Source organism: Aethalodelphis obliquidens, unplaced genomic scaffold (genome assembly GCF_003676395.1).
Source record: "Aethalodelphis obliquidens isolate GAN/ISIS:26980383/991018 unplaced genomic scaffold, ASM367639v1 scaffold37, whole genome shotgun sequence".
NCBI classification, from domain to species: domain Eukaryota; kingdom Metazoa; phylum Chordata; class Mammalia; order Artiodactyla; family Delphinidae; genus Aethalodelphis; species Aethalodelphis obliquidens.
Genome location: NW_020837981.1, coordinates 13,732,223 through 13,753,360, shown reverse-complemented (window position 1 = coordinate 13,753,360; position 21,138 = coordinate 13,732,223). Strand labels below are relative to the sequence as shown.

Below are 21,138 nucleotides of genomic sequence, written 5' to 3'. Positions count from 1 at the left end.
TTACTTAGAATACTTAATGTGTAAATGCTATATAAATGGTTGCTGGTATGCAGCAAATACAAGTTTTGCTTTTTGGAACTCTTTTCCCCCTGAATATTTTCCTTCCTTGGGTGGCTGAACTCACGGATACGGAGGGTTTGACTGTATGTGTGGCTGGGTTTTTTCCCCTGTTAGGTTTGTCTGTGTGGAATACTGCTGTGTGAAACAGCCTGATAATCTGTTTTCTGATTCTTGTCTTCCTCTGGTAATTCCAGTCCTCTTCTCTCCCATCCTGTGCCCTTGACCATTATCCTTCACATTCAGCAAAATCCTAAGTGGATCTGCTAGTTAATATTGAAGGTCATTCCCTTCCCCAACCACCCAGATTTATACATGGTGTATACTGCAAGAGATCCTTTTTCTAAAAGTTGACAGAGTTATAGGACTACATCTTTGAATTCTGTGATGCTATAAGTTTATCTCGTGCCTAAGGAAAGCTCTCTACTTAGTTCAGTAAAAGTTACTTAAATATAATAGGCTGCCTCGGGGTGCTCCCTAAGAAAATTTCAGCCTGACAGCTGTGTTCTGGGAGGAAAATTTTTAAAAATCTTCTTGAGATGTACCCATATTGCCACCCCATGGACATAATTTTGATATTTGGTTGCATTTTTTTTCTCTAGTTTCCCTCCTTGTACAGTGTGTTTATACCACATCTTTTGGGTTAATTTTTTTCCACAAGTGTCAGTGACTAAGGGTTTTGTTGTACATGATCTCATGCTGTGATTCATACCTAGCCTAAGAGAGTAGGTCAGGCTGCCATCTCTCTCCATGCATGAATCTTTGATGCTTGGTACTTGTTCAGTGATAGCGATTTTTCTGCCTTAAAGGGAACAGATTAATTGTAAGAGAGAAGTGATTGAGGGAAGTCTGAAAGCAAATGACTTGGTTTCCTTTTTCAATACTGTTTGAAATGCTGCTCCCAAATATGTAGGAAAAATGGGGATTGTAGTTTTTCATAGGATCATGGTCTTCCAGAGATGGAGAAGAGCACTGATCTGACGCCTGACTGCTGCTTTAGTATCCCTGCTGAGAAGTCTTATGTTTCGTGCTTGAACATGTGTTGTGTCAGGAAGCTTGCCCCTTACTGAGGTACCCGTCTCTGGGCAGGCAGCCACCTGAGGATTCGACCGCATATTAATCTGATCCAGATTCCCCGTCAGCCTGATTGATGCTTGGGGTCCCTCCATGTGGCATTATTTCCAAGTTCTTCCTGCTACCAAAATGGTTTGGTAGCAGGAAGAAGGAGGGAGAAGGTTTCTCTAGAAAATCAGGTGACCTCTTTTTGTCTGTGCTTAAAAAGAAAAATAAAACAATATAAACAGTTTTGAAAACTGGACTAAAGATAATCAGAAGTTTCTTCCTGGTGATTTAGATTAGCTGCTAACCATGTTATCTCTTGAACCCTGTTTTGATTTGAATTTCACTGTTTTCTTCTTCCCTGTCCTTTAGTGTAGCCCCCCAGAGTGCCCATGCTGCATTTGACAAAGCAGCCAACTATTTTGGGATGAAGATTAAACGGGTTCCACTGAACAAAGTGATGGAGGTGGATGTTCAGGTGAGTTCCTCTGAAGGAAGGGCTGTTGTCTGTCTTGGGCTGCAAGAAGCAGGAAGTGCTTTTTCCAGTGTCACACACAGATAGGCTCAAAATGCCTTTGATTGTAGTAGCCAGAGTTGCAAAAACTGCCACTGGCGGTGGTGAGTCACTGCAGCTCCAGTCTCTTCATGAACTCGAATAGGAAGATGAGACTAACTTGAGACTTTAAGGACCTGGGTTTTGCTTCAGCACCATCACTTTCTCTTCTGTCTGTAAAATGAGCCAGGACTAACTTGCCCTAAGACTCTCACTGTCATTTTCGATTGGCCTGAATTAGTACCATTGCCATTATAATAGTAATTTTTTTCAGAAGTAAACTGTACAATTTATTAGCAGTAGCATTATTCCCCCCACCTTAATTGAGGTATTAATTAATTGATAAGTAAAAATTGTGTATAAGGTATACAACTTGGTGTTTTGATACATGTATACATAGTGAAATAATCACCACAGTCAAGCTATTTAACGTCGCCATCACCTCACGTAGTTACCATTGTCTTTTTTCATGGTTAGAATACTTAAGACCACCCTGCAGATCTCAGCAGATGTCAGCTGTACAGTGCAGTACTGTTCAGCATAGTCACGTGGCTCTACATTAGAGCTCCAGAACTTACTCATCTTGCGGAACTGGAACTTGGTACTCCTTGACCAACATCTCCCTGTTGCCCTCATCCTCCAGCTCCTGGCAACCACAGTTCTGCTCTTTGCGTCTATGAGTTTGTTTTAGATTCCTCATATAAGTGAGATCATGCAGTATTTGTCCTTCTGTGTCTGGCTTATTTTTAGTAATTACTTTTATGCCTTGCATTTACACAGAAGAACTCTGTAGTTTTCAGTGTTATCAGAATCGCATTTGAGCCTCATGACAACCTGGGGAGGTCGTAGAAGCTCTTAGTGTTATTGCAGCCGAGGAAACACACTGGCTGGTTACGTAGTTTCCTCAAGGCTTCACTGCTAATAGGCGGGGCGAGGACTCACATTTGGCTCTTTTGCCTCTTAGCCGAATATTCTTTTTTACTCTCACAGTGATTCTGCTGTTTTTGTACTGTGCTCTCAGACTGTTCCCCCCAAATGTTTATATCCGGCCAGCACAGCAGGGCGGTGGTGTTCTTCCAGGTTGGAGAGGTGAAGCAGGGGTGCTAGTGGAACTGGAACTCGAGGCTGGTAGCCTAGATTGCTCCTGGCGGCAGAAGAGAGGAGGAATTGTGATGTGGCTTCTCACTTTCCTTTCAACTTTCAACCCCCAGGCCATGCGAAGAGCCATCTCCAGGAACACTGCCATGCTCGTGTGTTCTGCCCCCCAGTTTCCTCACGGTGTGATAGATCCTGTCCCTGAGGTGGCCAAGGTATGTGTGAGAATGGACGACTAGGCAGGCAGACGGAGATTTTAAAGTAGCATCTAATGGTGCAGTACTTGGCAGAAAGAACGATTTCGAGTTTAGATTCTAGCCCAGTGGTGATGAACAGCTCTCATCCGCCCTGTGATAAGCTGCACAGCTCTGCCGAAGCCTCTGAAAGTGACTCGCTTCTGCTATGGGGGAGGGATAACACGGGGAGGAAGCCTTTGTTTAAACTGGACATTCTGAAGCAGTCCTGACGTTTTGATTCAGATCAGGAAATAATCTGCATTTAGGGCATGCCTGTCAGAGCTCACCGTGCTGCCCCCGAGCACCCCCCCTCCTTCCCCGCCCCCAGCCTAAAGCAGAGTGCGTCTCATTTCTTGCTGGATTTTGCAGGTGAGTTTGAGGCCCCACGTATTTAAATATAAAATAGAAACCACATTCAGATGAATTATTTTGAAGGCTAACTACATTTGAAAGACAAGCTTTATTAAAAATGTCAAAAATAGCCAGGTTTTTAATACGCGGAAGACAGTACATGATGCCTTGGGCCTGTATCCCACCATTCCACCCGTGTCTTGCAAAGTTTTCGTTGTAGAGCTATAACTGATATTGTCTATGGTCTTTGGTTTATGGAACTAGCTGGCTGTCAAATACAAAATACCTCTCCACGTGGACGCTTGTCTGGGGGGCTTCCTCATCGTCTTTATGGAGAAAGCCGGATACCCACTGGAGCACCCATTTGATTTCCGGGTGAAAGGTGTGACCAGCATTTCAGCTGATACTCATAAGGTGAGTGAGGGAAGAGACCACATGTTAATCAAAGTAGACAGTTGATTATTTTGACTACTACCAGTAAAATAAATCGGTTAAAGCATTAGTTTCCCCCATTAATATAAAATTAAATCTGGCTCTTTGCTCACACCAAGGCAGCTGATTCATATGACAAGGTACAATGCTAGAGGTGACCAGCAGTAGTGAAAAGGAACCTCTTATCTTTATGTCACAGCTAAGAGAGTTTCTGTATCCAGTGACTGTGTGTAACTGCGACATGCTAGTGTAGTGGCCCTTACACAAAGGTTCCCTGAAGTCTTGAGATCCTTGTGGGTGGGGGGAGGAGGTGAGGTTGATAACCAGAGTTCCTAAGAGGAGGTACGCTGATGCTGCAGCCCCCATGCTCCTGGGGCTCCTGTACCTGCGTGACCGGAGTTTATCACTGGAAGAGCCCTTTTGAAAAAGGGATGAACTTATGTGCTCAGGAATGTTTGGCTTGTAATGTTTGAAATGTCCATGCCTGCAACCCCTGATGGACTGAGGCAAAGTGCCCTCTTTCTTACTGTCTATCCGTGTGGCTCAGGGGGTAACATCAGTCACGTGTTAGCTTCAGTGAGTTAATTAGGAGGGCACACTCGTGAAGTACATAGTTCATTTTACAGCTGGATTAAGTAGCTTCTAGCTTTTGAGCACCATGGTGTTCTTACGAAGGAAGCATGATACTAAGCCAAAAAGGATGGAAAGGGAGTCAGATCGTGATTTTAGTTGCTAGAGGTGACCTCAGTTCCATCCTGTCCTGGCTTCCAGTGGAAATTTATCTTTGCTTCCATCCTGACATACCTTCCTGGGGTACTGTCTTAAATAAGGAAAACTCTATGCTGCATGAGAGATAGGAAGCAAACCGATTAACTAGACGAGACGTTGCTTTTCCTGGGGCCTCAGATTCCTCATTCCTAAAATAGAGAATTTAAACCCCATGAACCCCCCCCCCCGAAGTTTCTTATACTTTTTAATAAATAAGTTGGAAATCTTAATGTGAGTGGGAACAGAGGGAAACTGACAGACAGGGGGAATCTGCATGAAGGGAGTTCTGGGGCAGGTCTGCCGCATGGAACTGTACACTCACCTGTCTGCTTCTCCCCCTCAGTACGGCTACGCTCCCAAGGGCTCTTCAGTGGTGTTATACTCTGACAAGAAGTACAGGCACTATCAGTTCTTCGTTGACACAGATTGGCAGGGCGGCATCTACGCTTCCCCAACCATTGCGGGCTCACGGCCTGGTGGCATCAGTGCAGCCTGTTGGGCCGCCCTGATGTACTTCGGTGAGAGCGGCTACGTTGAAGCTACCAAGCAGATCATCAAAACCACTCGCTTCCTCAAGTCAGAGTATGTCTGGAAGGTTGGGGGGCTCCGCCGTGTTGCTTGCTTTGTCTGCTGTAGGCTCAAGGCAGCTGCTAGGCCCAGTGCCGTGGCTGCAGCCTGTCTGCAGGCCCGGAGTGTGGTGGTGGCCTGGGGAGATAAGCTCCCTTGCGTGCTGGGACTTGGAGGCCACACCCGGGCTTCATCCGTGGGCCGTGTTGTCTCCCTAACAACTGGCAGCTCTTACCAGGTGCTGGTGTACATCTTAATGGTTAAGACAGTGCTTCTCAGAACGTGAGGTTGAATCCGCATCAGTCACGTGGAGGGCTTGTTAAGACGCAGATTGCCGGGGCCCACTCCTAGAATTCTGACGCAGTAGGTCTGGAACGGAGTCTGAAGATTGGCATGTCTAAGTTCCCAGTGGACACTAATGCTGCTGGTCTGAGTCACACTTGGAGGATCGCTGGAGTAAGAGAAGAACTGGAGAGGGGGAGGGCGGAAGGGGTGGTGACATCCGGGGTTAAGGCTAGAACCAGCTCGTGTGCTTTGTCTCACACACCTCTTCGTGTGTCACCTGCCTGGCTCTCCGTGTGTCACCAGGATTGGGGAGGCCTCTTCACGCTCTTGAGGGTGAATGGAAGCAGCCAGTAGGCACAGCTCACTTGAAACAGGCCTGCATGTGGTCCTGACACACCCGTCTGCTGAGCAGTGCTGTGCCATTTCTTGCTCTAGGGATTACATGGATGACTTTTTATTTTTTTATTTTGTTGCTGCGCGCGGGCTTTCTTTAGTTGCAGTGAGCGGGGGCTACTCTTGGTTGTGGTGCATGGGCTTCTCATTGCCGTGGCTTGTCTTGTTGTGGAGCACGGGCTCTAGGTGTGCAGGCTTCAGGAGTTGTGGCTTGTGGGCTCTAGAGTGCAGGCTCAGTAGTTGTGGCACGTGGGCTTAGCTGCTCCACAGCATGTGGGATCTTCCCGGACCAGGGCTCGAACCCGTGTCCCCTGCATTGGCAGGCGGATTCTCAACCACTGAACCACCAGGGAAGCCCTACATGGATGACTTTTTTAAAGAGAGATGGATTATTTTTCCAGGATTTACAAAAAAAGTACATTGTTTATCCCTCAGATACCCCTGGGGGGCATATCATAATTCGGGGGTTGGGCAGACAGGTTAAGAGCCAACAGTCTTGATTCATTGGATCTAGTGGGGTTTGAGCCTTAAAATATTTTTAATATTTAGGAACCAGTGATCTCAGTCTAGCCACCTTATGAGAAAACTTAAGCCCCCAAAGGTTAGATTTGTTATAATGGAGACATGAGAGGACCAGAAGAATGTACGTGCCTGAATTTCCTTTCTGTTCCTTTTAAGGCTGGAAAATATCAAAGGCATCTTTGTTTTTGGGAATCCTCAATTGTCAGTCATTGCTCTGGGCTCCCATGATTTTGACATCTACCGACTATTCAACCTGATGAACGCCAAGGGCTGGAGCTTGAACCAGTTGCAGTTCCCACCCAGGTGAGCTTGAAGACTTTCCTTTGCTCCATGACTGCTGAAGGACGTGGGCAGCAAGATGACCTGGAGTATAGAGAGTGACTGCTAGAGCCCAGCACTTTAGTGGCAACTGTAGTATCTCAGGATGTCTCTTGCCATTTGGAGTTATTCGATATCAAGAACAAGACTGTTAGCTTTAACGTCTGGCAAATTAGGTGGCAACCTTGAGATGAGTGGTCGGTCATGAGATCGTCTCCCACCGCCCCACACACACTTGCTCTCTTTCTGGGCTCTGTTCTGTCCTGTCCGCAGGTGCTCTCATGACCTGAGTAACGGAGGGCCTCTAATCCAGGGCCTGTAGTCATTCAGGCCTGCTGCTGTCGCCTTCCATAGGCATTTCTAACCTCATCTTCCAGGATGCCTTTAAACAAACACTCTGCTTCAACAGAGTAGGTCTCCTAGTGTCCTCCACACCCCCGATCCTGTCATGTGTCGTGCCACTGCCAGTCCCATCTGGATTGCGTGTTTTCCTCTTCACAATCCCGCTGTACCCCAGTCTCCCTCCAGGGGCAGTTTCTTCTCTGCCCTGAAGACCTTCGAGACCCCAGCCATATGGCCCTAGCCCATGAGGGTTCACCACCTAAGATAAAAGCGTCCTGTGGGTTGTCACATGGTTGAAGGAACAGCAGTGGAGGGGGAGGACAGGACAGCCAGCTGTATTCATCTTGTCAGGGTGGTTCTTGGTCACGCTGAGGGCATGAAGCCCTCTCGACAGCCCGTGTATTTGAGAGCCCTGATGCCCACAGCTGGGAGCACTTTGACTACACTTGTCACGAGCAACATGAAGAAGCAATCAATAAATTCCTGTACTGGGGGCTGCCTGATTTCAGAACTTCCCCCCCGTCTTATTCCAGGATTCATCTCACTTTGTCTTTCTTCTCCCATAGCATTCATTTCTGCATCACACTGGTACACACCCGTAAGCAAGTAGCGACACAGTTCCTAAAGGACATCCGGGAATCCGTCACTCAAATCATGAAGAATCCGAAAGCAAAGACCACAGGAATGGTAGGGACACTTGGGGTTTTTTCTTCCTGTGGAAGTTCAGGTGGTGTTGGTGGGCTTGAAAGAATCAGATGATCTCCAGTCTGTTCCTGCCTCTGTCCCTTATCCACAAACCTCTTTCCTTATTAGTCAGAACTGATGATCTCTGCTCACCCATTCCCAGGGTTTGTTTTAGTCTCAATCGAGGTATGCTAGATATAGTAAGCACCTTGTAAATTTGAAAGTGCTGTACAAAGGCAGGTGGTGGTAGTGTCCATTTAAAAAGAAAATTTTGACACAGGAAAGGCAATAAGCCTGTTTCCTCCGGAATTTTCTACACCAAATCCCGTAGGACAGTTCTTTAGGCAGAACGGCAGGCTGGCAAATGCCTGTGAAAAACATCCTATGCCTTTCTGCTCGCATCGTGCCTGGGCTGGGGAGGCGGGCATGGTGGGAGGAGGAGTGCACGACCGCAGCGCGGGCTGCTCCGGACCCCTCGTCTCTAATGACACTCTTTGACTGGGTTTGTAGGGTGCGATCTACGGCATGGCCCAGGCTACAGTCGACAGGAACCTGGTGGCAGAATTGTCCTCCGTCTTCTTGGACAGCCTTTTCAGCACAGACACTGTAACTCAGGGCAGCCAGATGAATGGTTCTCCAAAACCCCGCTGAGCTGGGATCCTCCGTGGCCCCGAGGTACATCTGGCCTTCAGAAGGTTCTCGGGGTGTGGGACGGGCCACGTGGTTTCAACATCTGGTCTTTGCTCCGTAGAGCACAACGCAGCAGACCATGAGACAGACTGACCCTCAGGATTCTTGTTCCCATCCGTTTGTGGTTTTTAACGTGAAGACTCTAAAGGATTCCGTGACGTCATTATTTTGCCCTTGTTCTAAATGTTACCCTGGGAATTGTTTTAACCATTTCCTTCTCTAACCTCTCTTGCTTTCAGCTTCACTTAATTACAGTGTGGCAGCTCTGACCTATCCTGACTCCTTAGGGAAGGTGGGCTACAGTTTACGAGATAGGAAAAGGCTTGCTTTGTTACCTCAGGCAGGTGAGCTAGTCAGACGGGAAGTGTTCCATAACCGATGTTTCCTTCAGTGGGGGTGAGGTCTGCTCTAAGCAGGAGGCTTTTCCAGTCCTCCTCTGTGAGTGGTTAGCTGTCTCAGGGTCCCTTCTGTTGCAGCTTGTGTTGTCTCCTGAGGACACAGGTTGACCAGCCATCGTTCTTGCTATGCGGGGCCGGCGCGGTCCAGCAGATCTGCTCAGTCCACCACGGCAGGGTCTGGAGCAGTCGCTGGTCCTCGGCGGTGCCTGCAGTTCCCACTTGATACTTGGTTGTCGTCATCTTTGAAGACTGTTGTTGGAAATTATGCTCCCACTGGTTTGTTCCTGTTTCCATGGACGAGGAAAAGAATTCGGTTTCAGAGAATCTAGGGCCTTCTGGGGCTGCCTCCCTGAACTGGCAGCGTTGGGGCACACCTGAACTCTCTGCTGGGCCCTTTTCTATACTTGCCTGAGGATCGGGGTGGGATGGGCACCCAAATTCAAATGTGTCACCAGAGTGGGCAGCAGTCCTCCCCTCCCTGCCGCTCTAAGCCGTCAAGCATGTTTGCTTGCCTGAAGGACAGCTCAAAGCACCTTCACAAATTGCCTCGACTTACCCAAGGTGGGCGTGAGAGAGCCCCCAAGGCAGGGAAAATCTCTCTCCATTCTGTGTTCTTCCTGCCTCTTCCCCCTTTATTCAGCTCCCAAAGGTACGACGGCAGTTAAGCCTCAGGTACTGCAAGCTCCTCGGCCCTGGCTAGGATGAGGTAAACCTTCTGGAATAGGAAGACATGATGGCAAGTGTCAGTTGTGGCCCAGGGCCTGGGATTCCTTCGTCAGACTAGTTGCTCAGGGTGGCGCAGGGACAGGACCCAACCCTGCGCCCGCTCCCCACGCTCCGCCTCCCGCGCGGGGCCCTGATCTAGGCTGAGCCGCAGTCCTGCTCTCATGCTGACACCCCATGTGCCTTCTTCCTCAGCGGGGCCGGGCTACTCCTGACCCGGGCCGAGGGCAACTGGATCGGTCCTTGAGGCTTTCACCTGGGTAGGGGTAAGTCAGGAGGAACTTTCCTTTGTCCCCTACCCCTCTCAGGGACTCCTGAATATTCAGCCTCTTCAGGCTGGACTCCTCTAGCCTTCTTCGCTGGGAACGCCGGCCGGGAGAGCCATGATGCCTGGACTTCCCGCCAGCTCCTTGGCACGGTTGTCTGAAGTGTTCTTTAGCTCTGTACTTCCTCCACACTAACTGTGACCAGCTGGCCATGTCGTTGCAAGGCTGGTGTGGTGTCTTTCATCCTGTTTTCTGTGGGTTCCAAGGATGGTTGGATTATGTTTCTCTTAGAGGCTCAGATCCTTCGGACGTGAGAGTCACGTTCCCCCTGGTGGCTGAACTGCTGGGCACCTCCTGAGAGAGAGACTGTGCATGAACCGTCCCTGGATCTCCAGTGTGTGCAGGTTGGATAGAGGGAGTCCAGGGGCCCAGGACCACCCGGCAGGCACCACTGTGGTTTGTCAGCTGCTAAAATGGAGAAGCACGTGTCCTGCAGAGTATGCTGTTGCTTCCGGTGTCTCCCAGGACCTTCCTCTGTGCTGTGACATTGCTTGTTGCCACTTTAGGTTATGGTCACGAGCATTAGTCTGACCCACCACTTGTGGGCTTTCTATTCTGTACACCTGTGCACGAGTAACAGTCTGGCAGTGGTGGGTGGAATGTCTTGATGACGTCTTGTTGCTAGCAGGTGTCACATCGGCCTCTGCAAAAACTGTACTGTCTTTTCTGGGTTAGAATTAAGTAGTCGCATGAATATACTGCCATGTCACTTTTAACATGACCAGTTTTATACCTGGAAAACGGTACTGGCCTCTTTTAGATCTTTTCAGTCTTTAACCTCCCCCTTTTCCATCTCAAGGCTCCCTTCCTAATTGCAGCAATAATCTCTTAAGAAGCAGTTAATAAAACGTCCCCAGTTTTAATCGCTGTGGATGACTATATTCGTTTGTCTATTTAGGCACACAGGGAAGACACCTACTGGGGTGGCGGCTGCTGGTGAGAAGTGCCCCTTTGTGTCGAAATGGTTGCGTGTGACCACTGACACCAGAACCGTTCAGACACGGACGAGCGGCAGTTCTGCTCAGTTCCAAGCACCTTCCTGGTAGCTCCACCAGGAGTGGTGGCCACACCTGTTTAAAGGTCTGGAACTCACATCTTCAGTTCCTCAGGGCCAGGGCCTTCTCGTAAGTTTTCAGTCACCTCCCTCATCCACACCTGCTTACATCTTACTGATGGATTGAGCCATCGGGGGTGGTCTCCACCCAGCTGGGCAGTGTGGATCCATTTCACCAAAGGACACTGATTTCAAGCCCTACATTTGGTTTGGGAGCTGATGGAACTCCTCAGATATCTGCACACATAACCACTGGGCCTCTTGTCCCATTATGAATAGGAAGTGAGAAGTCTTTCTGAAGGGTTATTCAGGCTCTGAAGTTCTGTCCTTCAGGTAACCCAGCTTTTCATTCTGGCTCTCAGCCCATTCACACTGCCAGAATCAAGCCAAGGAATACGCCTTTGCCATATGGTTTCTGCCAAAGGACTCGGTTCCCTGAGCCCTCACTTGCTTTGGGGTAAAGCCTAGAGAAAAAGGGGCCAGGATATGTTTGGTGAGGAGGCGTGGTCCACCCAAGAAGTGGTGTCCTGATGCTCACAGCTGTGGGCCCCTTTGCCTTCTCTGTGGGTCTTGACAGCAACAAGCTGCTTTTAGCTAGACCCAGGAGTGACAGAAGTAATGACAGAGGCCTAACTTGGTAGCCACCAGCTATAGCCTGTAAGCAGAAGGCATGTGTTTGAGAGCCTTTTCTTGAGCTGGAGTTGTAATTGCCTTACTTTTTCTTGTGTTTTCTTTGGTCCATAATAGCTCCTTAACATCCTCCGCTATAATTTCAATTATTTGCATTAATTTTAGAATAAACATGTTTATTTCCAAAAAGTGTTCCTTGTGTCTTTGTACCACATCAAGGTGCTTCATATAACTGTAGTGCCCTCCAGGTTGGCACTTTTCAGTCTTTGATCCATGAGTAAGCAGAGGCAGAAAGGTGACATAACAGTCCAGACTGCCATGTCTAGTGGCTTGTCCCCTGATCCAGTCATTAGGTCAAAGCACATTTAGAAGAATTTATGTCAGAAGTGAAGCAGATGGGGGAACCACTGTCTGAACCTTGTTGGTTCGACATTAAGCTTTACTGAGAACTTGTTACTAAAAAAGGTATCGGACAGAGATCAAGATGGCAGAATATAAAAGGACATGGAGCTCACCTCCTCCCATAAATACATCAAAAATACAAGTACATGTGGAACAATTCTCACAGAATACCTACAGGAGGCTGGCAGAAGATCTCATACAACCAAAGCTTCAAGAAAGATCACCATATAACTGGGTAGGATGAAAGAAAAAAAAAAAAAAAAGAATCAGGATGGGACCTGCACCCCTTGGAGGGAGCTGTGAAAGAGGAAAGGTCTCCTCACCCCAGGAACCCCCTTCACCAGCTGGGAGATCAGCCGGGACAGGGAGCTTCAGCAGCTCAGAGGAGAGTGCAGCCAGCCGGCTTGCAGCAGGCAGAACAGAGAGAGACCAGCACAGACAGTCCCGGCCACCTCGTTGCACTCCGCAGCCCAGATGCGCATCTGCTGGAGCACGTGGGGCTGGGTGCTGAAACTTGGGCTTCAGCAGATAGACCCAGGGAGAGGACGGGTTGGCTGCACAGAGATAGCCCAAAGGGGCTGGAGTGTGGTCCAGGCTGCAACCAGGCGTGTGTGCAGGACAGAGTATGGGTTGGTCACAGAAGCCCCGTTATTAACGTGCACACCAAGGGAGTGGGGGGACTCGCCATAGCAGCCTCATTCTCGGGGCTTACAGTGGGCACGGCTCCCCCCCTACAGCTCTGGGGGCCTGCGAGTGCTGGCGGGTTGCCCATGTGCAGAGGCAGGGCTGAAATCTGAGGCGTGTGACTTCAGTGGATTTATGTGCTGCAGGCAGCTTTGTACCTTCATTGCCTGTGGGACACCTGAGCAGATTACTGGTGCTCCTGTAGCTATGGCGGGTCCGGCATTAGTAGCTGCAGGCTTTGTGGGCCCCGTGCATGCAGATGCATGGTCAGGGCCTGAGATGACTCCTTAGCTCCCACGGCGGGTCCAGGTGTGCAACTACAGCAGTCCCCATGCCTGACTTTGGCGGATCTGTGCTAGTGGCTTTGTGAACACAGCACCTGAGGTACACCTGGGAGACTGCCTGCATTCCCATGGCTGACTCGGGGCCGAGGGCAGTGCCAACAACAGGGTACTTTGTGAGCCCGCACAACAGGTGACAGGCAACACCACAGAGTGCATTTCCTAGTGGACAGCTCCGGTGGAAGAATACTCAGTGGCTCCTCTCTCAGCGGGAGTGCTCCAGTCCTGCCTACCTCACACCACAGCTCAGAAATGGATCTGGGGCTTCTTCTCCAACAACTGGGGAGCAGACCCGCCCCAAAGAGGGCTGTGACAACCACAGAGCAAAGAGGAGGCCCTGCTGAACATCCAGTGCAGGCTCTGGTCACCACAACACCTATCGTACCTCCTATAACATCCAGCACAACCTGAAGACAGACATGGCAGGCGTCCACACTAAAAAGTCCTCGCACCAAAAATATTAGGCCACACAGGGATGCTCCCACAGAAAAACAGCCCTTCAAGACCACAGTATATAACTTTGTCTTAAATCCATAGAGTCAGGAAATTTAAGTGAAATGAAAAGGCAGAGGAACTACTCCCAATTAAAATAAGAAAATCCCCTGAAAGAGCAAATAATGAAACAGACCTCTACAGACTACCAGACCCCCAGTTCAAGAAGGAGGTAATAAAGATACTGAAAGAATTAAGAAAGGCTATCAACAAATACAAATCACTGTAAAAAGGAACTAGAAACTATAAAGGGGAGACAATTAAAATTATAAAACTCACTTGCCAAGATGAAAGCCAACCTAAAGGCAATAAATAGCAAACTAAATAATGCAGAAGAATGAATAAGTGATCTGGAAGATAGAGTAATGGAAATCACCCAATCAGAACAGCAGACAGAAAGACAAGAAAAAGCAATATATGAGATCTATGGGATAATATAAAGCATGTCAATCTACGCACAATAGGAATCCCAGTAGAAGAAGAAAATCTTAAATGTATTCGAAGAAATTATAGCTGAAAATTTCCCAAACCTAAAGAAGGAAACATATCCAGGTATAGGAAGCACAGAGGGTCCAAAACAAGATGAACCTGAAGAGAACTACACCAAGACACATTATAATTAGAATGGCAAAAGTGAAAAATAAACGGAGGATTCTAAGGACAGCAAGGAAAAAACAAGGAATTAATTACAAGTGAACCACCATAAGACTATGAGCTGACCGCAATACAGAAACACTGCAGGCCAGAAGGGAGTGGCAAGATACATTCAAAGTCCTGAAATGGAAAAACCTGCCACCTAGGATACTCTAACCAGCAAGATTATCATTTAGAATAGAAGGAGAATTTCTCAGAGAAGAAAAAACTAAAAGAATACAGTAATACTAAAATCTATCCTAAAAGAAATATTGAAAGGTATTCTCTAAATAGAAAAGAAGAATCTATAGGAAAGAGAAAATCACACAATTGGAAAAAAAAGTCACTTAAATAAACCAGTACAGAGATTGAGGAAAAATAATCAAAAAAATTTTTCTGAAAGTGATGATAGCCACATTGAACAGCAAAAGTATAAATGAGATGTAAAAGAGGACATCAGAGTCATAAAATGTGGGGGAAGAAAGTAAGACAATGTAGATTTTTCTTCTTAGACTATGCTTGAGCCTATATGGCCACCAGTCTAGAGCAAGTAGATACAGTAATGGGTAAACGTACTTGAAAACAGGGTAATCACAAAACAAAAACATATTCACAAAAAACGGAGAGAACAAAAAGCATAATACAAAAGAAAACCATCAAATCACAAAAGGAAAAAAAAGAAAGAAATACAAAATCAATAAGAAAACAAGATTTAAAATGGCCATAAAAAATACCTTTCCATAATTACCTTAAATGTCAATGGACTAAATGCTCCAATCAAAACACACAGACTGGCAGACTGGATAATAAAACAAGAGTCTACAATATGCTGGCTATAACAGACCCACTTTAGGGTGAAGGACACACATAGATTGAAAGTGAGGTAATCAAAAACAACATTTCTTGCAAATGGAAATGACAATAAAGCAGGGGGTAGCAATATTCATATCAGACAAAATAGACTTTAAAGCCAAGGCCATAAAGAAACAAAGAAAAACACTATATAATAAAGGTATCCATACAAGAAGAGGATATTACACTCATTAACATATATGCACCTATTATAGGAGCACTTAAATACATAAAACAAATGTTAAGAGACATAAAGGGAGAAACTGATGGGAATATAATAATAGTGGGAGATTTTAACAGCCCACTGACATTAATAAAGAGATCTTCTAGATAGAAAATTGATAAGGGAAAGAGATCCTAAATGACACAGTAGAACAGTTAAACTTAATAGATATTTTCAGCATATTACATCCAAAAAACTAGAATACACATTCTATTCAAGTGCACATAGAACATTTTCTAGAACAGGCCACATACTGTCTCACAAAACAAGCCTAAACAAACTTAAGATAGAAATTTGAAGTATCTTTTCTAACCACAATGGCATGAAACTAGAAATCAACCAGAGAGAGAAAGGAGAAGAAAAGACTTATATGGAGACCATACAACATGCTACTAAAAAACCAATGGGTGAACAATGACATAAAAGAGGAAATTTTTAAAAACCATGAGACGAACAACAATGAAAATCTAACCATACCAAATCTCTGGGACGAAGCAAAAGCAGTCCTAAGAGGGAAGTACAGAGCCATACAAGTCTTCCTAAAAAATAAGAAAAATCTCAAATAAACAACCTAACCTACCACCTAAGAAAATCAGAAAAAGAATACACAAAACCTAAAGGTAACATAAGAAATGTAATAATAAAGATCAGAGAGAAAATAAAATAGAGATGAAGAAAAATGTAAAAATTCAAAAAAACCAAGAGCAAGAGTTGGTTTTTTGAAAGAGTAAACATAATGGACAAACCTCTGGCCAGGAACACCAAGAAGAAAAGAAAGAGGACCTGAGTTAAAAAAATAAGAAATGGAAGAGAAGGAGAAACAAACTTCTGAATTGTTTTGTCTCCTTTGCTGCACGTGCTGTTATCACCAGTCAGTGCACTGTGATGCACAAGGGCTAGGGTGAAATGGAAATTTCTCTTTTAGGAAACAGGAAATAGGTTACGAATAAAAGAATGCTCATCCACTGAAAGGAGATGGTCTCTCTCTGGGCATCAGTGTTGACTGAATGCAGAGAACCTGGAAATTGATTCAGGAGTTTTGGAAACTAAACAAAAAAAAATCACCGAGGGGCTTCCCTGGTGGCGCAGTGGTTAAGAATCCACCTGCCAATGCAGGGGACACGGGTTCAAGCCCTGGCCCGGCAAGATCCCACATGCCGCAGAGCAACTAAGCCCGTGTGCCACAACCACTGAGCCTGCGCTCTAGAGCTCACGTGCCACAACTACTGAAGCCTATGCACCTAGAGCCTGTGCTCCGCAACAAGAGAAGCCACTGCATCACAACGAAGAGTAGCCCCTGCTTGCCGCAACCGGAGAAAGCCCATGCACAGCAACCAAGACCCAACACAGCCAAAAAAAAAATCACTGAACATCATCATGATTGTCAAATTCTAACCAGAACTGAAACCAGCCGTGTGGCTGACAGGGTCTTGGTGCTCCAGCCGGGTGTCAGGCCTGTGCCTCTGAGGTGGGAGAGCCGAGTTCAGGATATTGGTCCACCAGAGCCCTCCCGGCTCCACATAACATCAAACAGCAAAAGCTCTCCCAGAGATCTCCATCTCAACGCTAAGACCCAGCTCCACTCAACAACCAGCAAGCTACAGTGTTGGACAGCCTATGCCAAACAACTAGCGAGACAGGAACACAACCCCACCCATTACAAGAGAGGCTGCCTAAAATCATAATAAGGTCACAGACACCCCAAAACACACCACTGGACATGGTCCTGCCCACCAGAAAGACAAGATCCAGCCTCATCCACCAGAACACAGGAACTAGTCCCCTCCACCAGGAAGCCTACACAACCCACTGAACCAACCTTAGGCACTGGGGGCAGACACCAAAAACAACGAGAACTATGAACCTGCAGCCTGTGAAAAAGGAGACCCCAAACACAGTAAGTTAAGCAAAATGAGAAGACGGAGAAACACACAGCAGATGAAGAAGCAAACTAAAAACCCACCGGACCAAACAAACGAAGAGGAAATAGGCAGTGTACCTGAATAAGAACTCTGAGTAATGATAGTAAAGATGATCCAAAATCTTGGAAATAGAATGAAGACAATACAAGAAATGTTTAACAAGGACCTAGAAGAACTAAAGAGCAAACAAACACTGATGAACAACACAATAAATGAAATTAAAAATTCTCTAGAAGGAATCAATAGCAATAACTGAGGCAGAAGAACGGATAAGTGACCTGGAAGATAAAATGGTGGAAATAACTACTGCAGAGCAGAATAAAGAAAAAAGAATGAAAAGAATTGAGGCCAGTCTTAGAGACCTCTAGGACAAAACTGAACACACCAACATTCGAATTACAGGGATCTCAGAAGAATAAGAGAAAAAGAAAGGGACTGAGAAAATATTTGAAGCAATTATAGTTGAAAACTTCCCTAATATGGGAAAGGGAATAGTCAATCAAGTCCAGGAAGCACAGAGAGTCCCATACAGGATAAATCCAAGGAGAAACACGCCAAGATACATATTAATCAAACTAACAAAAATTAAATACAAAGAAAAAAATATTAAAAACAGCAAGGGAAAAACAACAAATAACATACAAGGGCATCCCCATAAGGTTAACAGCTGATCTTTCAGCAGAAACTCTGCAAGCCAGAAGGGAGAGGCAGGACATATTTAAAGTGATGAAAGGGAAAAACCTACAACCAAGATTATGCTACCCAGCAAGGATCTCATTCAGATTCGACAGAGAAATTAAAAGCTTTACAGACAAGCAAAAGCTAAGAGAATTCAGCACCACCAAACCAGCTTTACAACAAATGCTAAAGGAACTCCTCTAGGCAGGAAACACAAGAGAAGGAAAAGACCTACAATAACAAACCCAAAACAATTAAGAAAATGGTAATAGGAACATATCAATAACTGCCTTAGATGTAAACGGATTAAATGCTCCAACCAAAAGACACAGACTGACTGAATGGATACAAAAACAAGACCCATATATATGCTGTCTAGAAGAGACCCAACTTCAGACCTAGGGACACATACAGACTGAAAGTGAGGAGATGGAAAAGATATTCCATGCAAATGGAAATCAAAAGAAAGCTGGAGTAGCAATTCTCATATCAGACAAAATAGACTTTAAAATAAAGACTATTACAAGAGACAAAGAAGGACACTACATAATGATCAAGGGATCTATCCAAGAAGATATAACACTTGTAAATATTTATGCACCCAACATAGGAGCACCTCAATACATAAGGCAAATGCTAACAGCCATAAAAGGGGAAATCAACAGTAAAACAATCATAGTAGGGGACTTTAACTCCCCACTTTCACCAATGGACAGATCATCCAAAATGAAAATAAATAAGGAAACACAAGCTTTAAACGATACATTAAACAAGATGGACTTAATTGATATTTATAGGACATTCCATCCAAAAACAACAGATTACACTTTCTTCTCAAGCATGCACAGAACATTCTCCAGGATAGATCACATCTTGGGTCACAAATCAAGCCTCAGTAAATTTAAGAAAACTGAAATCGTATCAAGCATCTTTTCTGACCACAATGCTATGAGATTAGAAATCAATTACAGGGAAAAAACGTAAAAAACACAAACACATGGAGGCTAAACAATACGTTACTAAATAACCAAGAGATCACTGAAGAAATCAAAGAGGAAATCAAAAAAGCCTAGAGACAAATGACAATGAAAACACGATGATCCAAAACCTATGGGATGCAGCAAAGCAGTTCTAAGAGGAAAGTTTATACCTATACAAGCCTACCTCAAGAAACAAGAAAAATCTCAAATAATCTAAACTTACACATAAAGGAACTAGAGAAAGAAGAACAAACAAACCCAAAGTCAGCAGAAGGAAAGAAATCATAAAGATCAGATCAGAAATAAATGAAAAAGAAATGAGGGAAACAATAGTAAATATCATTAAAACTAAAAGCTGGTTCTTTGAGAAGATACAATTGATAAACCATTAGCCAGACTCATCAAGAAAAAAAGGGAGAAGACTCAAATCAACAGAATTAGAAATGAAAAAGGAGAAGTAACAACTGACACTGAAAAAATACAAAGGATCAGGAGAGATTACTACAAGCAACTATATGCCAATAAAATGGACAACCTGGAAGAAATGGACAAATTCTTAGAAAAGTGCAACCTTCCGAACTGAACCAGGAAGAAATAGAAAATATAAACAGACCAATCACAAGCACTGAAATTGAGACTGTGATTAAAAATCTTCTAACAGGGCTTCCCTGGTGGCGCAGTGGTTAAGAATCTGCCTGCCAATGAGGGAGACATGGGTTTGAGCCCTGGACCGGGAAGATCCCACATGACACGGAGCAACTAACTCCGTGTGCCACAACTACTAAGACTGTGCCCTAGAGCCTTCGAGCCACAGCTACTGAAGCCCGCGTGCCTAGAGCCCGTGCTCCGCAACAGAAGCCACCTCAATGAGAAGCCTGCGCACAGCAACGAAGACCCAATGCAGCCATAAATAAATTAATTAAAAAAAAATCTTCCAACAAAGAAAAGTCCAGGACCAGATGGCTTCACAGATGAATTCTATCAAACATTTAGGGAAGAGCTAACACCCATCCTTCTCAAACTTCCAAAAAACTGTAGAGGAAGGAACATTCCCAAACTCATTCTATGAGGCCACCATCACCCTGATACCAAACCAGACAAAAATACTACAAAAAAAGAAAATTACAGACCAATATCACTGATGAACAGAGATGCAAAAATTGGCAACAAAATACTAGCACACAGAATCCAACAACACATTAAAAGGATCATACACCATGATCAAGTGGGATTTATCCCAGAGATGCAAGGATTTTTCAATATACGCAAATCAATTAATGTGATACACCATATTAACAAATTGAAGAATAAAAACAATATGATCATCTCAAGAGATGCAGAAAAAGCTTTCAACAAAATTCAACACCCATTTATGAAAAAAACCCTCCAGAAAGTAGGCAAAGAGGTAACTTGCTTCAACATAATAAAGGCCATATATGACAAACCCACGGCCAACATCATTCTCAGTGGTGAAAAACTGAATTCATTTCCACTAAGATCAGGAACAAGACAAGGCTGTCCACTCCCACTGCTGCTATTCAACATAGTTTTGGAAGTTTTAGCCACAACAAGCAGAGAAGAAAAAGAAATAAAAAGAATCCAAATCGGAAAAGAAGAAGTAAAGCTATCACTGTTTGCAGATGACATGATACTATACACAGAGAATCCTAAAGATGCCACCAGAAAACTACTAGAACTAATCAATGAAGTTGTAAAGTTGCAGGATATAAAATTAATGCACAGAAATCTCTTGCATTCCTATACACTAATGATGAAAAATCTGAAAGAGAAATTAAGGAAACACTCCCATTTACCACTGCAACAAAAAGAATTAAAAACTTAGGAATACACCTACCTAGGGAGACAAAAGACCTGTATGCAGAAAACTATAAGACACTGATGAAAGAAATTAAAGATGATACCAACAGTTGGAGAGATATACTATGTTCTTGGATTGGAAGAATCAATATTGTGAAAATGACTATACTACCCAAAGCAATCTGCAGATTCAATGCAATCCCTATCAAATTACCAATGGCATTTTTTTTTTACAGAACTAGAACAAAAAATCTTAAAATTTGTATGGAGACACAAAAGACCCCGAATAGGCAAAGCAGTATTGAGGGAGAAAAATGGAGCTGGAGGAGTGAGACTCCCTGACTTCAGGCTATACTGCAAAGCTACAGTAATCAAGACAATATGGTACTGGCACAAAAACAGAAATATAGATCAATGGAACAGGATAGAAAGCCCAGAGATAAACCCACACACCTATGGTCAACTAATCTATGACGAAGGAGGCAAGGATATACAATGGAGAAAAGACAGTCTCTTCAATAAATGATGCTGGGAAAACTGGACAAGCTACATGTAAAAGAATGAAATTAGAACACTCCCTAAAACCATACACAAGTATAAACTCAAAATGGATTAGAGACCTAAACATAA

General features: G+C 44.9%; 1 protein-coding gene across 2 annotated transcripts in view; it reads left to right on the top strand.

Annotated features, from left to right (window-relative positions):
- Positions 1 to 11,672, top strand: part of SGPL1 (sphingosine-1-phosphate lyase 1) — a 55,982-nt gene extending 44,310 nt beyond the window's left edge. For both annotated transcript variants that reach the window (XM_027129977.1, XM_027129978.1), the window contains exons 9-15: positions 1,489 to 1,594; positions 2,881 to 2,979; positions 3,616 to 3,765; positions 4,895 to 5,133; positions 6,475 to 6,621; positions 7,545 to 7,665; positions 8,173 to 11,672. In XM_027129977.1, the coding sequence (XP_026985778.1) occupies positions 1,489 to 1,594; positions 2,881 to 2,979; positions 3,616 to 3,765; positions 4,895 to 5,133; positions 6,475 to 6,621; positions 7,545 to 7,665; positions 8,173 to 8,313 (1,003 nt within the window). In that variant the 3' untranslated portion in view covers positions 8,314 to 11,672. The remainder of the gene's footprint in view (positions 1 to 1,488; positions 1,595 to 2,880; positions 2,980 to 3,615; positions 3,766 to 4,894; positions 5,134 to 6,474; positions 6,622 to 7,544; positions 7,666 to 8,172) is intronic.
- Positions 11,673 to 21,138: the final 9,466 nt, after the last annotated feature.